General features: G+C 29.7%; 1 protein-coding gene across 7 annotated transcripts in view; it reads right to left on the bottom strand.

Moving 5' to 3' along the window:
- The window catches only part of LOC148228042 (GATA-binding factor C-like), a 160402-nt gene that overhangs the window by 89324 nt on the left and 49494 nt on the right, over positions 1 to 21584 (bottom strand). For 5 of the 7 annotated variants that reach the window (XM_088200373.1, XM_088200377.1, XM_088200379.1 and 2 more), the window contains exon 4: positions 17527 to 17678. In XM_088200373.1, the coding sequence (XP_088056499.1) occupies positions 17527 to 17678 (152 nt within the window). The remainder of the gene's footprint in view (positions 1 to 17526; positions 17679 to 21584) is intronic. The other 2 variants (XM_088200376.1, XM_088200378.1) reach the window with 1 other exon arrangement.

Genomic DNA, 21584 nt, shown 5'->3' with positions numbered 1-21584 from the left:
TAATAGATAATTAAGGAGAAGTGTCAGTTATTATTATTTTTATTTTATTAAACCTAAGTAGAACAATCTACTTTTAAAGTTGAGTAAAAATTTTGTATTTAAGCTAAAAATATAATATATATAATATAAAACTTTCCAAAGGATTTAAGATAGACGCGCTCAAAATTTGGATCTAGAAAAAGATTAAGAAATATGGATTCAGGCAAAAACTAAAATGAAACGCAGTTTGTTACAGGTATATACACATACATATATGATTGAAGCAACAATCATAATGCTACATAAAAAAAGCCTAATAACTAAAAACAATTTTCCAAGGAGAAAAAATGTATGTTAAAGAAAATAATATAATCTACGTATCTAAAAATACATTTGGGCAAAAATTATATTTTATTTTATTTTATATTATATAATAATATAATTTTTACAAGTCTGTCCTTGGAACACTATAAAATAATAAAATTTTATATAACCTTTTAATAGATATTTGTAGATAATAGTGCATGACCTAAAAAACCTAGTAATTAGTAATGTATTATACTTTTATATTGGTATTTAATTTTAATACTGGGTTTTACTGCAAATTTATAAGAAAATGTATTTTTTTTAGGTAATAGGATATAAGTAGATACTTGCATATATACTTAAAATTAAAATAATATACAATAGTGTAAATAATAATATTTTTCAATGGAAGCAGAAGCTTAGCTTTTCATGGCTAAGCCCGGATCAAAATAAATGCCAGTGATTGATAAGGTTCATTGGTCTCAATGGTCACGATTAAGGATTAAAAGACAGTGGCAACTATGAGGTTAATGTGTTGTTGATTCAAATCTCAATACCTAGAGGTATGAAATAAAAAAGCATACATTTAGTAATGAGCTTTCCTTTTTTCATTTTTAATTGCTTTGAACAAGTTATTCAAAATTAGTACTAAGTCACAAACACAAGTTGCTTAAAAAAATCTATATCCAGAGTCTAATAAAACAAGCAATATTCAAAAGTCATTGAAAATATAGTAAAGAAGCTACTAGTTATTCAATTATTTTTGTTAATTCCCCTTATCCAAATATAATGGTACCTAAGAACTTAGATCAATAAAAACAGTGAAATGGTAATTAATTTATAGTATTACACGTAATATGTGATTGAGGAAACGATCCTGTTTTAAATATGTTTAATACCAGAATCTCTTTGATCACAAGCAATCTGCAGCTTTGCTTTAAGCAGCTTTAATTCTTAATTTGCATTGCCATTGTTATGACTAAATTTGATGTCACAATGACACACGCGCTTAAAATTATATATAATTAGAAACAATACGTAGAATGTTTAGAGTTAATTCCTTTTATAAAATTATTGCTCTCTAAATTTTGCAACAGAAAAGCAATATGACAGAAAGAAATCCAGCAGAACGACTATGAGAAGTAGATATTACTATAATATTATTTAAATGATCTGTACAAACAAATCAAAAAGCTCACGTCATTAGATTTCGATTCTCAATATTAAGTAATCCTTGTATTGGAGATCAGCAAGGGTCCAAATCTAAAATCGTGACGGGTGCTTTCGCTTTCAGTCGCGACGACGAAGACGGTCATTATCCACTTCATCCATAATTCATCGGGCAACTACCAAATTGGAAGTGCATGAAGAAGCCCTTGTCATTGTGTATTGTTGTCGACTGCCAAATGCGACCACGCCTCGCCACGCCCACCGCCGCACCACCCGGTGACAACTTGGGTGGGTGACAACGCAAAGGTCCTTCCGAAGAGTCCTTCGGGCCCTTTGTAATTATTCAATCAAATTAAATCGCCCACCTGACGCGCCCGGCTCGTTTGCCTTATTGAGTTATTTTAATCTTGCATGATTTTTTCTATATTAATATAACATTGATTTTATTTTATGAATGTTCGGTTAAGTTCTTTAAGTTAATGTTACCAACATAATTTTATGAACTATATATGGAATGAAATATACTCTTCTTTAATTCCCTTACATAGTGCTTAATTCCATACCTAATTAACACTGAACATTTAACTGTAGCTAAAGGCAGGCCTGCCGAGAGGGAGGGAAGACGGGATATCAGACAGAAAAAATCATAGCAAGAATATATTTATAAAAAAACTAAAAACCGACCGCAAATAATGAATCTAAGCTAAACTACAATTTTTGAGATGTATGTACTGATGTATTTCAGGTATAAGTTCCTTCAGCCTTTTTTATAGATACAAGAAATAAAAGGAGCGGAACATTGCCTTCAAAAGCTACCATTTTCTAGGTAGTACTTTCACAACAAACATTATTATTTAAATAGACAGATTGTAGTTTTTTGACGCGGCTACGTTTGTGTTAAAATTTGTTTGCAAATTATTGTTGACTTTATTGCTTTTAGAACGATTAAAAAATTACGACATTAGAGGAAATATTTAACAAATATAAATTAGTAGCAGTATTTAGTCTGAAAATTCAGATCGAATACCTAAGGAAGTAGCAAAGAAATAACGAAAAATAAACAACAGCTTAAATTTAATGTTTTTATACATTATTATCGATAATTTGGCAACTGGATTTATTGCAGCAAAATAAATAAATAACACATTCAGTGTCATGTGGTTATTCTTAAAAGAAAATCTAGAAAAAACAGTCTGGAATCTCTCCCGAAAATATTTTTTAAATATGTCACATTTTCACCAATAGATATATATTTTTACCAATGAAAATATAAAATATCTGGCAGGTTTTCTATATGTAGTAATATCTACATTTACATAATTGTCATTATTTATTTACATCCGATGTATAAATGTTACAGTGAATGAGTATTTTTTGGGTAAGTTATATTTTCACTAGTAAAGTCCAAATATATTTTTATCAGCCGATATATATTTCTACTAACGAAAATATAATTTAACTGATATGCTGCTCTAAAATGTCCATGAAACTCAATTTGACAGTTGCGAAACGTCCATTTGCTGTTCAAACCCAAACCTTACCCAATGAAAGTTAATAAACTTATTAAAGCTAATTATAGTTTTAAAACTTTCATTAGGTCAAGTCCAAAATACAAACGAAACAAACTCATCTTTCAGGGAAAAATGAGCGGAAGAATAAGTACAGACAGACATCGCATCTCATATTGCTCCACAGTTTGTCTGCATTGATATTACACTGTTTTTAAAATATGATAGCTATTCTTAACGATATTCCTTTAGACTTTTAATACAAAAGTATATTCAAACCGAATTTTGGTCAATAGGAGAGCGCAAAAACAATTATCACTTCTCAGAAGTCAAAAATTCACGTCAAAAGCAATAAAATCGTGGCGGCGCCGTCGCAGTGGGAACGCTCGGTAACGAGCGTTCCCACTGCGACGGTGACGGCACGATTTTATAGCTTTTGACGTGGATTTTTGACTTCTGAGAAGGGATAATTGTTTTTTGCGCTCTCCTATTGGGCAAAATTTGGTTTATATGTTCCTTATTTAATTTTTAATAATATTATAAGAGTCATAGTATGAACGCTAGATTACTGAGCGTACCCACTGCGACGGCGACGGCACGATTTTATAGCTTTTGACGTGGATTTTTGACTTTTGAGCAAGAATAATTGTTTTTTGCGCTCACCTTTTGGGCAATATTCGGTTTAGATGTGTTTTATTTGATTCTTACTCGTATTTATAAAGTCTTAATTATCGAGCGTTTTCACCGCAATGGTATGATTTTATTGCTTTTGATCTAGACTGGAAATTTACTATATGGCAACACTGAGCAACAAAGAAAACACTACTAATTATCAGATATGAGTAGATTTTTTTAAATAATAATATGACTTATATTTTTTTTTATATATTTGTAGCATAGAAAGGTTAACTATTTATTATTATTGATTCAAGAAATCATAATACGATGTTAAAAAATAATGTGAGGCCCGGAACCATTGTTTTTCCAGGGTCCAGTTTTGCTCTCGACGACCCTGTCTGAAGGTATAAAATATAATTTTAAAATCGAGTAAATAAAACTCGTTTTTGCGTATTATATAGAGCATTTATAAAGCTTTTTAATATATGTATATATGTGCATTAAGCGAAAGTGTTATCCAACCTCTTCTAAATTTTGATCCTTTAGAGCAAATGCGTACTATTAATCACAGGATATTACAAAACCAAATGAAGGCATTCACACTTACCGAAATGTCGAGAGCCCGGGCGCGGTACAATTTGTTACCGATAAATCAATACTGGCTCGAAAGCATAATTGCTTTGAATAAGTTATTTAACAGTAGTCCAAACTCACAAATACAGGGTTGTTCAAAAAACACTTAACTCGTTCGACTCAGATTATATCTGACGCTCGCTTTATATCGGAATTATCCTGTAAGTTGAATTTAAAAATTTGCTTATCCTGACTTGAATGAACACTAAGCTCATTTTTTAATTTATTAAATTGAGTTAGAGCTTCTAAATAATAATTGAAGGAAAGGCTGATAAAATCTACATAGTGGTGCTATCTAAATTTTTAGGAATTTATTCGTCCTTGTTGTATTTTCTTGGTTTTATCTTACCGCGTAACGTGTAATTATGATTAATTCAACATAAACGGAAGTTTATCGTATAAAACCCACTCGGGATGTTGCGTCGATCACATCATATAAATATTTTTATACTATAACCACCGACACAAGATCGATATGAAGCGTACGCTTACAGGCAGTACACAAAGTTTAATGTAATACCTTGAGCGATTCAAGTTTTTGCGCATAATAATGCTCAAAGTAGAGCAGGCTTGTATTGCTATAGGGGGCTTTTAAGTTTACTTTATCCATTGCGTATCAAAAGTCGCGCAATAGACGTTTCGTATATAATAATATAAAAATAAATTATTTATTATAGGCATGTGTATATGTACAATATATTAGATTGATTCGTTGAAGGGACAGTATAAAATTGTATATGATGTAAGAGCGCGATTTATGGTATGGCTTTATAATGCTTAATAAAATTATCACGTACTAATCACCATAATGTCGTGTCGAGAAAATTGGCGTCGATCTCGGAGACACTTTACCTAACGGTCTCTCGTGCATATGACACTGAGATCGCGGTCCAGATAACTAACCACACATTCTCCCACACGAGCGAACAACTATCCGGATCAATTTAGCTAAAATCCACGTTCAGGTGTCATAAATCAATCCAATACGCCGAGACCACCGAGTGCCGCAATTAAAATTGAAATATAATAAAAAAAACTGTAGCCAAGTGCAATAAAGCGATAAAAACGTATTCAACCGGGTGTATTGTTGTAAAAGTTAAATAAACACCCGGTGGAATATCATGAAGTGAAATTCAACGCTCATTAATTAATATTTTATGACAATGAAACATTGAAATCGAAGTTGAAGTTAATAGACGCTCTCTAACTACCTATTCTAGCAATTAGATATTTTTATTGAAGAGGAAAAAAATATAATTGTTGATCTATGACACCATAAGAAGATATTAATATATTGAAGAACTTCAAAGCATCTTTAAGATAATTTTTTATTAAGTAAAACACAAGTATATCATAATTCTAATTATATATTTAATAAATAATTTAACTATGTATGTATTATTTAAATCCAGTAACTCAAAACGAATTTAAAAGCTGATGAATCAATTACCGTTCAATGTGAACATACTGAATCATTATTAGTTAAATTTAACTTGATGGAATTCCTGTGGTGAAATTCATTGTTATTTTTTTCATGATTGGATCCGTTTTAATAGTTTCCTGACAATGATTTATGCCTATGTATGGGTGCGTAGTATATATAAGAAATTCTTGTATTCTAGTACCGGTACAGAGCGAAAAGGTGAGAACCGGCATTGGTCGGTGGCCGTAGAGCCAGGTGATTTATTTGGTTAGCAAACGCTCCCGGGTTCGAGTACGGTCGTAAATCTGGCCCACAATGGACAACGTTTGAAATCAAAACACAAAACCAGATCGGAAAATGACTTTTTAATACTACGTTACGATACTTTTAACCTTTTTCGGACTTGGGGCGCGCGCGCGGACGCGGCCACGATTTATTGTCATTTCACGTTATTTGTGTGAAACTGTAACGTGAAATATACTACTGTATACATTAATATCATGAATTGCTTATATAATACACTATTTTTTTATGATAAACTATTCACGCCGTAACGAAATGAACATTGTATAAATACATAATAAAAAAAAATACCGCATTGACACAATTTATTTAGTTCTATTGCAAAAATATGTGAGTTTTGTAAGATTAACAGCTATTAATTAAGGATTATTGACATAGAATATAATATTCGTTATCGGTTATTAATTGTTGGTAATATAACAACACATTTTTAAACTTATAAATCTTTCTCTGGTGGGACACCAGACTGAAATCAGACTGTACGTAAAGCGCTTACAATTAATTAGATGTCACTACACATGACCTAGCTCGATTTACGTATTTAACTATTTATCACGATATCCATTAGTGAAATTAGGAAAATATAGGAAAAATTCATCCCAGATGATCTATCGCAATTATAATTGTATACTATTCGCTAAATCTGATCATTCAGACCCGATAGGATTCAAACCAAAATCCAATTTATATTACTGGTATATTGTGCTGTTAATAAAGTATTACAATAGCATACACTTAAACTAATACATATTTTATTTTATTCACACAAATAAAATTATTAAATAATCGGCATTTACATATGTATTTTAACTGTAACATGTTTTAACTATTTTATCATTTCTAAATTATATATTAAAGTTGTTTTTTTTTAATTTTTTTACTAAAAGATGTCAATTTAAAAATTATTATAAAACAATATTATGTAATTTATTTAATTTATTTTTTTAATTCGCAATAAGCTTTTTAATCTTACTAAAATAATTGCTCATATGTTTTTTATAAAAATGTTTGTTATTCTAGCTTATTACTTTTTAACTATACGTAATTTTTATTATTTTATACATATAAAGTATTAAAATAATGTACTTTGTTATTATTACTATTAAATTATACCATTTGTGTGCAAAAATATTATATGATTTTTTATTGGATTAAATTTGCCTAAAAGTTTTATTTTATTTTTTATTAAATCTTCCGTTGTGACCTGACAGGCGTAAGCCCAATGCGTTACAACAGGCAAATATGTACAAACTGAGTAAGTCAATCAGACATAATGAATACTTACAAGTAAGTATTAACCAGCAGACTGAAAGTCTGAGAATCGGGGACATCTAAATTATTATTTAAAAATTATTATGTGCAATTGCATAATAATATTCCAAAATCATTCCCAAAAATAAAACTGTTACTGGTTTCCTAAATGGAATAAAAAGAAAACTTATCGTTCATTAATAAATAAATAATAATATAAAGTTTATGTTATATATTATATGTACGTTTAGTTAAGATTTACTTGATGTAAAAATTAGCTACTAAGCTAAATAAATTAAAAAAATAAAATAATATAAAACACAATTTATAATCAATAGATGTCACTGCAGTTGGGGGCATTTTTTATAATAATAGTGCATTTTTTAAAAATTAAAATGCGATTGCCGCTGCCGGGGCTCGAACCCGTAACCTCAGAGTTACTAGTCTGAGACGTTACAGACTACGCTATTCCGTCCTTATGCTACTTTTTCTCTTTAATATACAGTATAACTCAAATATGTGTTTAAAATAACATTAGTTAAAGCAGTGATCAATAAACTTTTTCAATATTTACACCAAAATACATTAGTTAAAGCTGATAATATAAAATAGTTTTAAAAATGTATATATTTATTCTTTTCTTCGCTCTTAATTATTATTAATTTTTGGCTAATTTATTACTGGAATAGCGTAATATGTGAGGTCTGGATTGACAACCCAAAAGACACGGGTTCGAATCTATGCAGCAGACTCTAATTATTATTTAAAATAAGTATAATTAAATATAGGGTTACATATAAATTTACTAAACATTTGCTAAAATGCGTTTATAATACTTAACAATATTTAATAAAATGCACTTTGCACACTCAAACGTGAATTTATTGTTTTGCATTTTGAAACAGATCTGTTTGACACAGTATCGACAAAATTATTTGTTATCTAATGTTTTAGTTTTTTTAAACGATTAGAAGTTCTCAACATATTATTTAATTACTAAATATATACCAGTAGAAAAACATCAGTGGGATCATTCAATGCAAAGTGTTTATTTTTAGTGGTATTATTTGCGTCACGTTTAGTACTTATCTACCACGTTGTAATACATTGGGCGTACGCCTCTCAAATTAGACAAAAAATTAATACAGTTTTTAATTAATTAAATAAGCGGTTAATTTCTTAGTTACACAAAATCTAAAGAATATATAAAAATATAAATTTTTGTTTAAATGTTTTCTTTATAAAATCTAATCATTTCTTTAATATAAAAAATATGTTTCTGATAATTAAAATAATTTAATTTGTAAAGCAGCAATTTAATTATAAATATTTACGAATTGTTTAAAAATATTATCTCGTCCTCTAATTATTTATGAAAATAATATTGTTGTATATTATAAAATCTAGCGCTATAAATTTTACATATATACATAAATAATAAATAAATTTAATCAATTTTAACTGATAAATAAATATTTATAAATTTACTCAAAAAAAATATATCAGAAGCATTTTATAGTTGCAAATGCGTCTACCCTATATAAAAATGCTAAGCTTAGATTATTTATCATTTCACTACAAACCCTATTTCTATTCAATTTTGTTATAAAAATATATGAAAAATTGCCATTAATCATAAATAATCACATTGACGAACCTAATCTCTAACCATAAAGACGCCCATACACGCGCGTAATTTAATTGAGTGACGAAACACACACACGAGATCGGGTATCGCGCGCTGCCTTAATCTTATTTTACCCTTTGCAAATTTCAAAAAGATAAAATATGGCCTCCGTTTATAATATCTTTATTGTGATATCACATTTTGGGATCAAAGTGTATCACACAATATAATCTTTATCTGGACGAACAATAAACGCGAGATAAATGTTTGTTTATATGACAGCGCCGAGATGTATATAAATAATTCGCAGCGCCCGAGCAACAATTGGCGATCCACGGCCCAACAATAAATAATGGCAATAAAAAGGAAAAAAGATGAGAAGTCGGTAAAAAAGGTCCCCGGTGGACCCCCGCTGCCATCGGTCACCTTACCCACCGTGTGATCGATAATACTTGGAAATGCAGATTCCGCGAGAGTAGTAGAATCCGCGCAGACTGGTGCCATTTTCGATGCCAACAACGCATAAAATATGCCATTTTTTATTTACGCCAATGTGATGTAGATAAATTTATAAACAATCAATTCGACGATCGAAAATTCTCACGCCGTCAGATCTACATTCTTGACATTAATCATACAATACACTAGCAACAAATAGTTCACAGTTCATCAAATTTAAGGCCGCAATAACAGCAAGCCTTTTAAATTAAATAAATATACTTTGATTACAGTCAAGACTAAATACCGTTACAAGTAGAGATTTTGCACATACATTAATTTTCTAGTATTAAATGAACTCATTTTTACAATAGCGGTCGATTTACATAATATAATGTGATTTCTAGGAAACGTTCGGTCGACGCCTTCTATATAAATACATAATACCATATTATACACCAAATCGCTGGGAAAATGACCAAACGAGGATTATACGTCGTATGAATCACTAAACGAGGCATTACAGTAATTTAGTTAGCTTTTTGTCCGATTAAGCGTGATTGCCATTTTTGTCTTGATGGATAGCAATAACAGGATTTATGAAGAGCAATTGAAATAAAGACGATAAAACAATACGCTGATTGCGTACGAAATAGTGCTATTAATTCTGCACAAAAATAAAACGATGTATCCGAGGCAATAAAAATCAATCACATTGACATTGTTATTTGATTTTCCGTTGGTGCGGAATGAAATATTCGGAATGCTTTCTATATATGACCCAATTCTTATCGCTTTTGATCGATCGTATTTTGCTACATTAGATATTTATGAATAATTAAATAATAGTATTTTTGTGTATATTATATCCATGTTTTAATTTTAATAAATGACATAAATAAACAATTAAAATTTAATTTGTACGGCTTCATCAATATATATGACTTAATATGAATAAAATAAGCAAATATACAAAAAGACAAATCTAATACATTGAATACAAATTATAAATACCATACATTTATATTATTATTGTACCACTAAAAACTATATGCTGAAATATGCTTGCGAATTTTATGAAATAAATCAAGGATATTGAATGAAGATATATTAACTATTGTCGTCTTGATATATTTTTTTGAGGTAATACAATAAACTAGCATATAAAATTCCTACTTAATTTGCCGTATTTATGACCAAATATCTATCTTAAACAATAAATGTTTTTAAACAATCTTCCTTACATTCAGGTTCTTCTAAAAATACTTTATACGCTGATCATTTATTGTGTTGCCTACGAGTACTAATAAAAATCAATTAGACGACTGTTTATAAAAACATTTCTGTGCGTTTTTTTTTTTTAGAACAATAAGTATTGTTCTGGATGCCTCATATTTTTTAGAGCAGAAGCCAGGGCGCCACTTGCCTATTTATTACAATGAAACCTATTCCTATATTACTTAGTATTTTTTGTCAGTTACGATTTTCCGAAAGAACTGTATGAAAAAGGAGTGCGTAAAAAAGTTTAAATATAATGATAATTATCATATAAAATACGAACAAATTACTACTAGCGTTTAATTGTAAATGTAAATAAAATTATTGCATATTATTAATAGAATTTTATATATTTTATAATAATATTATAAATTAAATAAGGAACATATAAACATAATTTTGTCCAATATAAGAGCGCAAAAAACAATTATCCCTTCTCAGAAGTCAAAAATTCACGTCATAAGCAATAAAATCGTGCCGTCACCGTCGCAGTGGGTACGCTCGGTAATCTAGAGTTTATAATACGACTCTCATAATAATATTAAAAATTAAATAAGAAACATATAAACCAAATTTTGTCCAATAGGAGAGCGCAAAAATCAATTATCCCTTCTCAGAAGTCAAAAATCCACGTCAAAAGCAATAAAATCGTGCCGTCGCCGTCGCAGTGGGTACGCTCGATAATCTAGCGTTTATACTACGACTCTTATAATAATATTAAAAATTAAATAAGGAACATATAAACCAAATTTTGCCCAATAGGAGAGCGCAAAAAACAATTATCCCTTCTCAGAAGTCAAAAATCCACGTCAAAAGCAATAAAATCGTGCCGTCGCCGTCGCAGTGGAAACGCTCGTTACCGAGCGTTCCCACTGCGACGGCGCCGACACGATTTTATTGCTTTTGACGTGAATTTTTGCCTTCTGAGAAGTGATAATTGTTTTTGCGTTCTCCTATTGACCAAAATTCGGTTTGAAAATACTTTGATCAGCCCTCTTATATCAGAAGTCTATAATAATATCGTTAAGGATAGCTATCACATTTTTAAAACATAGTGTGATATCGAAATGCAGACAAACTGTGGAGCAATATGTGAGATGGAATGTCTGTCTGTCTTCTCCATATTTTCTCCTGAGAAATAAGTAGGCTCACTTTGTATTTTGGACTTATCTAATGAAAGTTCTAAAATTATAATTAGTTTAAGAACTTTCTGACTATCTGATTGACTTACTCAGTTGGTACAGATTTATACCGTTGTAACGCATTGGGCTTACGCCTGTCGGGTTACAACGGAATATTTAAATAAATAAATTAGGTTACGTTTAATTTTAAACAACTGTCAAATTGAAAATCACATAAAGTTCAATCGAATGTCAAGGTTTTCCTTACTGTTTTTTTACTGTTATTTTTAATCAATCACCAAATCATTTAATCTAATTAAGCAATTCGAAAGAAACTAATAAAGTTTTGACTAAATAACTCTTGGATAATAACGCACCAATATATTTTTTGGCCAAAAACGACACCGTCGTGATGCCGCTTTTATGTGAAATTTTCCTATTTTCGCAGATAAAAAGGACATTGAAAGGACAGCATTTTGCGACTATAGGGAAGATACAGACAAATGTTTTATGAATTGTATGAAGTGCTAGCATCTGTTTTTTGAAGAACACAATACAAATATTTAAATATGAATTTTAATATATTTTTTTACTCGTATATTTTTTTAGCACTTCTGATACACCCTCACCATATCTGCATTAACATGCGAAAGCGCACCTCGCTCACCTGGTCTTAGCATAGAATTAAAAGCGCAAAAATTTGCAATTGAAATAAGACATATCGCGATTATTATCCGCTTCGGTGTAAAACGTCCGATCCACCGCTGACATACTGCTATGGTGAAATAATGCAAATGAGTCGACCAACTATTCTCGGCACCCCTGATGCGAATTCGGCCACAACCACCCATTCCAATTAATTCGCGTCGCTTTTCGCCATCTAATCGCCGCTTTATTCAAATCGGACAATCGGACAATTAAGCCGATATTCCGACTGTCGGGCAAATCAAAAACATAGTGCGTAAGTTACGGACGCAATCGCGGATTTCGGTAGCAAAAACCCCATTTGACAGAGAGAGACCCCCTAGGTGGGTGGTTGGCTGGTTTAATTAGACCTTGCCCAACTCGACTTTGCTGGCAGCACACTGACCCAAATCGCCGACGAGTCACTCGCTCGAGTGTCGGCGCCAGCGTTTCTCAATTGTTGTTAATTGATGGGTGGATGAAATGCGGAACAAACGCCAGGATTGGTTATAATTGAAGAAAAAACTAGTTCATTGACGCAAAAGTCGTTCATTTATATCGATCGTCATGATTTTCGATTTTTCATGGTTTCATAATTCTTCTATAAGATTTATATATTTAATATTATGCTTTAAAAAATAGTTTAAGATAATAAATATTGTTAAATTGATGAACAATAGTCACAAAAAAGCATTCCAACATATATTTAAAATTATTTTAATATACAACTTTCATTTTCAATACGAAATCGCTACTTGGAAAACAACATTATTAATAGTAAATAATTTAAAAAAATACAACTGCTACGCCGAGACAATCTTCCAATTAAAAACCGTGTAACTTGGTAGATATACAACCGCGACATATTAACAAAACAGTATATGTTCAAACAAGTCGAATTGGACGTTTCGGACTCATCGTAAATAAAATCGCAATAAAACTACAACGCGAATATCATTACAATATAAAAAATCCACCGAAATTAAGATATATAAGTAATCGGTTATTAATATTCATATTTTTATTAACATATATGCAAATAGATAAATCAGATTCACAGCGTGTACACGAAAATGTGTAATTACACAGAATCGAAGCTGTACAACTGTAAATCTTTCGAAGACAACTATTCCAAAAATTTTAATTAGGACGAAAACAATGACTATGAAAGTTTATGTGATTTAAAGTGGTATGCCTTACGCACATATAACAATAACATTTGTTATATTTTAACAGTGAAACATCCACTATATTCCGGTCGTTAATTGCTCCATAAAACGATAGTAGAGTTATGCCCGAAGATATCACAATGAAATTAAGAATGGGGGAATAAAATGCCTTTTGTTCGGGACGAAGTTGTTAAATCGCGCCATGTAAATATTGCTATATTTTATATCATTTTTTGTGGTTACATAAAAGTGCGTCTTATAAACTGTTATCTGAAATAGTCGAGCGAGTCCGGTCGTCTATCTTGTATTTATAGTCATGGTGCTGCCAGAGGCGAACGCCGAGCAACACATGTCCGCTAAAGAGAACGAAACAATGGATTGTAAAAACGGCCTTACGACTGTTATAAACCACTATCACCTCTTATATCTCGCATCGGCCCCGGGGGTAAAATGGGGAGGTTACCGGTTATAACAGTGGCAAAAGAGAAGCTATACGCGATATATAATATACATGTACAGTCCGACTCGGTTATAGAAAGCGCCACGAGACCAATCGATTTTCCTCACTGTGAAAAACCCACTCTTATTAAGAGTAGTTTAAAAAAAATTTGCTCTTTGGTTGTTAAGCAGAAATTTTATTTTTAATATGCATGGATAGACACTGTCATTTTTTATTAAATGATTCAGAAATTACAGTCAGTGGAGCGCTATCTATTTTGTTAATACTCATAAATAAAAAAGATGCAAAATATTTAAGTACACCCCTTAATTTACATAGCTAATATAGATTATTAACATATATAATCAAAACATTGATATAAAATAGAACATACATATAAAAAATAAAATTTAATAATGCGTGTTAAATACGTGTTTATTTACACACATTTTAATTTTTATTATGTTCTAGAATTTTATTATACAAATTTACACCTCCGTACAATATTCCTCAGGCCGTACTCGTTTTCGTATTATACCTATCTATCCCTTAACTAACTGTATTTCTAGTATTAATTTAAGTACATCTATATTTATATAATTTAATTAATCCAATAAAATATTATTTTTTAACTAATATATAAATACTAAAACCTGCATGTTCAATATTCATTGAATATCCAATCTTTTAATCATACTTCTGCAACTAGTAAATCTATTCTTATTTAAAACTAATCTCATTGCGCTATTTTGTAATTTTTGCAACATCGTCTTATCTATTTTATTTAGCATATTTAAGGTGGGCGATATAATATTGCTTCAATTAATGTCAATAAGGTTGAAAGTTATAAATAATTTATTATCCTTTCTTTAAAAATTGTTATTCCTTAGAACGGATAAAATATGTTATTATCAGAGCCATAGACAAAATACCCAAAATAGTCAAAACAAAACACAAAAAAAGCTACATTTTTCTAACCGATTAAAAATCATCAATTATTCTAAAATATGTATTTTTTAAATCTCATTATTACACATAATATTTCTAGTTTTCAATGGTATATTTGAAAAAACACATTGTTCTATCAATATAAATGGTGTTATAAAATATACATATCGGAAAACAATGAAATTTCAATTAAACTATGAGGATATATTTAGTGAAAACAGACTTATTTGGTGTTTTTATTTAATGTTGCTTACTGACTGTGATTTCTGAGAGGAATATTACTAGACAAAATATGTATATGAACCATTGGTTGCTCGAATAAAATAATATTTGGAATATCGATGGCTTAAGTACAAAATTTCTTACTTTATATTTAACAACTTTACGGGAGAAACAAAAAACTAAATCCATAACTTAAATATCGCAATTTATTTTAGAGATAGCAATTTTTTAAGCATGTGTATATAAGATGAATATGTACAATAAGCAACTTTTTTTAAAAGGTCGTATCAATCCAAAATATTGGTTATTTATGATCTAAGCGAAATTTTTAACTGCAAAATGAGAAACTGCTGCGGATATTGCAATAATATTTTAAATAGGCAAAATGTGGAATAAAGTTAAATCAATTTAAATCAAGATGATTTTTTGATTAATAAATTAATAGTTATACTTCGTCACTGGTTATTTTAAAATACAATCGATTTATTGTTGTTATATTTGCAACTGCCAATTTTGCTTTGCTTACATTGCCAATTTATGGATGTAATTAAAAGTGATATATGTTTAATCAAAGGTATGGAGAGCCATCCATTATTACTGATAATCTAATTTTTAAAAAAATATTTTGATTATCACTTAAAAATAGAAAAAACTAATTTGTGAAACGGTAACAGAAAGATTAGCTGTCAAAGACAAAGTAGAGTGTTTAAAAATAAAACAGGTGCGAGATTACTACGCTCTTTTTTTCAACTAAATGAGACTCAAAATATATATATTTAAGGACGGAATAGCGTAATCCGTAACGTCTCAGACTAGTAACTCTGAGGTTTTAGGTTCGAGCCCCGGCAGCGGCACTCGAAATTTTATTTATAAAAATGCACTATCATCAAAAATAAAATCAGCCCCAGCTGCAGTGACATCTATTGATTAAAAATTGTATAGCACCTAATAATATAGATGTCACCGATTCCATGACTTTCAGTCTGGTGGTTAATACTTACTTGCGGGTATTCATTACGTCTGATCGACTTACTCAGTTGGTACAAATTTTCCCGTTCAGACTTATTAGGCTTACGCCTGTCAGGTTACAATGGAAGATTTAAAAATATAAAATAAATAAATTTACTCTTTGGTTACCGAAATCCGATAGATCGACATTTGCTACTTTTGCGATAATTGCTAAATCCAACACATTTTTAATAGGCTGTATATTTGCTTTGGCAGTAAATAATTATGAAAATATAATAAGATAGTAAACTTGAAAAGTTCGGCAAGTAGAAGGTTAACGTTTATTGTGATATAGGACATTGTATCTTTATTTTCCGAATATTCCACTAACTAGTCTAAAAACTGCGTATCAAAATAAATATTTAATAATATCTTATAATTAGATTGTGTATTATATGTTGTACTATTAAAATGCTTTCTCATTCACGACAGTAAATATCTCCTAATATTACTTATTAAACTAAATATAATACTTTTAAATGTGTATCACCAATTTTTATTCGCATTATTTATTTATTTATTTCGGTTGTAACCTGACGCGTAAGCTCAATGCGTTACACTGGGGAAAATCTATATCAATTGGGTACGTGAATCAGACATAATGAATACCCACAAGTAAGCATTAACCAAACTTTTCAGTCTGGAAATACATAGTTAATTATAATTTATTATACAAATAATAAATGTCACTTAGCATCTTTGATTATTTTTTTAATAGCGTATTTTTATAAAATAAAAACTCGAAACTGTTGTCGTGGCTCGAACCTGCGGCCTCCGGGTTACCAATCTGAAGGCTCACGGACTACGCTATTCCAACTTAATAAGTTATAAGTTAATTTAAATAATATTAGTAGAGTTTAACATACATACACTCTATGTTTAAACTATTAATTCAGAATTTTGGTATACCCTTGAAAAGTTTTTCAATAAAATTGTATTTTATATAACGTTCCTTTTCTGCAATATATTAAAAATTTAAAGAAGTCGTTCTAAGAACATGATATTGATTGTGAATAAGAGTAAATTGACTGGATAAAATCAGTGGTTTACTCTAATACAATTGCTAAGCTATTTTACTTTCATTGTATTTTCATATAAATTTTATTTTCAATGGCACTTTTTATGATAACTTTTTGCATTAATGTATTTTTATAGTATATCAAGCTACCGGAGATCTTCGGTTCGTGTCATACATTGTACATTACATACACTTATGCGTGTGTATGCGGAAAAGTTACCATCGGACAGTTGCGCCGTGTTGTGCCATGATCTATCGCCGGCTTATCCGACAAAAGATCTATCCATAGATCGCGGGAAACAAGACATCATAATGCGTCGATACGATTTAGTAGAGCTAGGGTAAATAGTACATCGAAGGTAAATATATAAAATGGATCTTACACTCACCAGTCGTCGCTTCGGCTTGATGAGAGGCCTGTTCTGTCCGTTCATCTTGTAGTAAAGTCCGCAGGCGTTGCACAGATAATGACCAGTGCCATCGCGACGCCATAGGGGCGTCGATGTTGCGCCGCAGTTCACGCACTCGCGACCCTCTGAAAATTCGGAAAAACGTCAGCATAACATATTGGTGAATTTATAGAGAGAGAAAACCTTCACCGAAAGATCGTATCGAAGATGTCTATTCCATGAGCTACAGAATCAATGATCTAAGAATATTGTACACTTATGTTTAATATTTCTTAATGAAAAATAAATCCAATATAATTAATTTAATACAAATAATAAATTTTATTTTTAAGTTTATTAAAAATTATAAATTCATTGATTTATATATATTTAAATATGATTTAAAAAACATCTTTAAAACGATCTTTTTATTTTTTATTTTAAAAAATGCCTAAAATTTGCTTTATTATCAGATCAAATTTTAGACAGTTTTAATATAAGACTATCAATCCATGCTATTTTTATATAGTGAACATTTAATTGAGTTTATTGTTAATAATATTAAAAAAGTCAACTACGTGCATTATTTTTTTTTTATTAAAATGTATTATTCAACACGTCAAAGTTTTTAATTTAGAAACGAATAATTGAGCCGTTATTTTTTTATTGTATATATTATATAGTACGGTATATAATATAATAAATTGTTTTTAACTTAAAAGGTTACCTGGGTCCTCGCAGGCTGGGGAAGGAGAAAAAAAGCAGGCTCAAATACTGATCTATTTTTATCGTTTAACGTTCTTATTGATTAACTTGGTAATTAAATTTGAAATAATAATATTAATTAACATCGATTTGCTCTGTGCGTGCTTTAACTATCACATCAATAAATTAAATAAACATATTTTATTTGACTTTAATATTTAAATTAAAATAAAATAAATACAACAAACACCACACAGAACATGATTAGTGTTATACATGCGACATGCAAAGCTTATGTATTATTCACAGAGGATAAAAATGAATTTGGATGATCAAGGATTTTCAAGGATAATGAGAAGATGGCCGTGCTGTACGACCGCGTCGACACCTCTAGGAAAACAAGCAAAATTGACGTTATTGCAATTTTATATGTTTTTAATTAATCTGTGCACTGTAACTCGCAAAACGACTTGACAAAAATAATATAATAAATTAAATAATCGGACGAGTTCTAACCTCATTAGAAAATGTAAGTATCTTATAATTTATATAAGATTGTGTAAGGTTAGAACTAGAATGATAAAACATATTTTATGTATGTGTATATGATTTTTTTTATATTCGATACTATAAAACAAATCGTCTCGTTATAACGTGAATCATTTTTTATTTATTTTTTACGTTAAATTAATGTTATATTTTTAACGTAACCGGATAAACTAAACAATGAACGGCTATAGAGCAATTTGTGATGTGGTCAGTTATGTCCCGCCCATAAGTACTAAATTTTAACTAGGCAGAGATCGTCGGTTCGAATCCGCCCTGGGTGGAGTCGTTCTGTGAACGTTTGCGTGTTAACCTAACGCTCTTCCATTCGCTCATTTTTTTATTATAAATATTAGTAATTAATATTAAAACGTACAATATGAAAAAAATCATCAAACGATAAACTGAAATTAACAAGCTATTTTTTTATGGCGATAAAAATTGAGAGCGTGTGAAAAAACGACATTAATTCCAAACTAATTATTTAAATCACTGTCACGATGTGTTCAAAGTCAACATGTGATATTGATAGAACAACGTCATATCGATAGAGAGAGTTGATAAAAAACGGTCCATTTACGAGACACGCCCCCGTTTATCGAAAATAAAATTAAAATTAAAAAATCGGGCAGCAAGCAATATGCCGTGTTCCCATACGATATAATGAAAAAGGAGAGTTAAAAAAGGGTTAAATTCGATTTTGTTTCGGGGGGGCAAAAAACGCGAGTGACTCCACCCACCCTTCAATATAAATTGGGATATTTATTTATGATCGAACTATAACGCCGCTGTGGTGTTTATTTTTTTCAATATTATTTTTTCACTCAAACCATGCGCGTGTATATTAAATATATACATATGCTCACGATTAATTAAGTGTTATGCGATACTCGTCCGGTGTGAGATGAAAGCTTAACCTTAAAATGTGATTTAATCAATCAAATAGTTTTATAATATTACTATGTATGAGCCAAAATTGTATCTAAGGTATAAATAAATTTAATTTAGTCATCAAACTAACAACAAAATTATATTAAAATATCAAATTAATATATGTAGTTTAACTATGACATAATATTTAAATTATAATATTATGGTAAGAAACGCTAAAATATCAGAATAGTATTTTAGTGTTACTCCATTGTCAATGAAAGAATTCTTTCTGTAATTATCACTGTTTTATTTACCTATCATGATGACGTATATAATATAATCTACGTACTGAAAAGACTTAAGTTATTAGTCAGCAATTCATAAAAAAAAATTTTTTATGGTACGTTACAAAGACAAATTGTTGATCAAAATTATTACTTATCCGATAATGAAGGAATACTTTGTTGTTCAGAATCCGATGGACCTTTTTATTGATTCTGTTTCATTTATTTTTTATTTAAGAGAGCACGCGTTTCAATACCTGTGTATACACACTCGTGCTCTTGTGGTGCAGCATTGTTGTGAAAAAAACTTTCGAAAAACAATGGAGCGCCTATTAGCCTAAGGACTTTGGGCATAGCCCCGGGTAGTGTCCCGAATGGCCTTTTATTGCGGTCACGTCCCCACAATATTGTCACGACGCAAACCCTGTGGGCCCTTAAAAATGCACATAAAAAACGCGATACGAATAATCGACCCGGTGGGATGGGATTCGGAACATTTCCGCGATCGGGCATAGTGCATAAATTGGAACGAATGAGAAAAAACTGTTAAATGCGACCTTCCAGGTATTTCAAAAAAATCATAATAAACGGTTATTATTCTTAATTAATTCATACGCGATTATTTTTAAAAGATAATGTTAACGATTGCCCCACCAAAGTGTATGAATATTTGTTTGTGACAATGTGTGTCGAAAATGTTAATCTGACATTAGAATCTCTCGATATGATCATCTATGAAAAATGAATATGTTTTCACTTTAATGAATTAAAATAATAGTAAAATTCAATATTTTTTTAATTAAAATTTTATCAAGATAATAACTGGTATTTTAATTTTAATTAAATATGTATAGTGCATCTTGAAATTATTCAACTTTTTATAAAAAAAATATAATGACAAAAACCCAAAAAATTGCATAGTCATGTTTTAAATTTAATATGCAAAAATAAACGCTTTTTAAAATATAAAAGCACTGAACTAAAAATATTCTTATTCATATTAAATATGTTATAGTTTTAATTGCAATTTTATTTATATTAAAATTCGTAAAATTTGTTGAAAATTCTAACTTTAACTTAACTAAAGTTTTTTTTATATATTTTTTTAAATATTATTACTAACAATAATCGTAATATATAACTGTCGCTTTATATATTATATAGAAAATACACAAAAGTTATTAATGTAACATAATCTACTATTTCTAATTAAAAATATTTTTTTATGATATAGAATTCCATTTAAAATATATTTATATCATCCCCAATATTCAGTGAAGTTGAATAAATATTTTTATCAACTGTTTCAGTGAAATCATATCCAAATACATTTTCACCGATAGTATTTTTACTAGCAAACCTACAATTTTAATCATAGGCGCTATTAAAATTAAACGATGCTCTTAAATGCCAATGAAACTCAATTTGACAGTTTCAAAACGTCTATTTTCTATTCAAACCCAAACCTAATAAAACATAATGAAATTTAAAAAAATATAGTTAGTTAGTTTTAGAACATTCATTAAGCCAAGTTTGATTTAGTTGATGACAGGTAATATGTTTTTATATGTATATAGTATAAACATAATTTTACTAAGAAAGCCAGTTAAAATATTACAAACAATCCCGAAATAAATGTATTTT

The sequence above is a fragment of the Plectrocnemia conspersa genome, unplaced genomic scaffold (assembly GCF_051122295.1).
Source record: "Plectrocnemia conspersa isolate PC_06_02 unplaced genomic scaffold, ASM5112229v1 ptg000012l, whole genome shotgun sequence".
NCBI classification, from domain to species: domain Eukaryota; kingdom Metazoa; phylum Arthropoda; class Insecta; order Trichoptera; family Polycentropodidae; genus Plectrocnemia; species Plectrocnemia conspersa.
The sequence above is the reverse complement of the archived record's forward strand: the minus strand, read 5'-3'. Positions and strand labels throughout refer to the sequence as shown.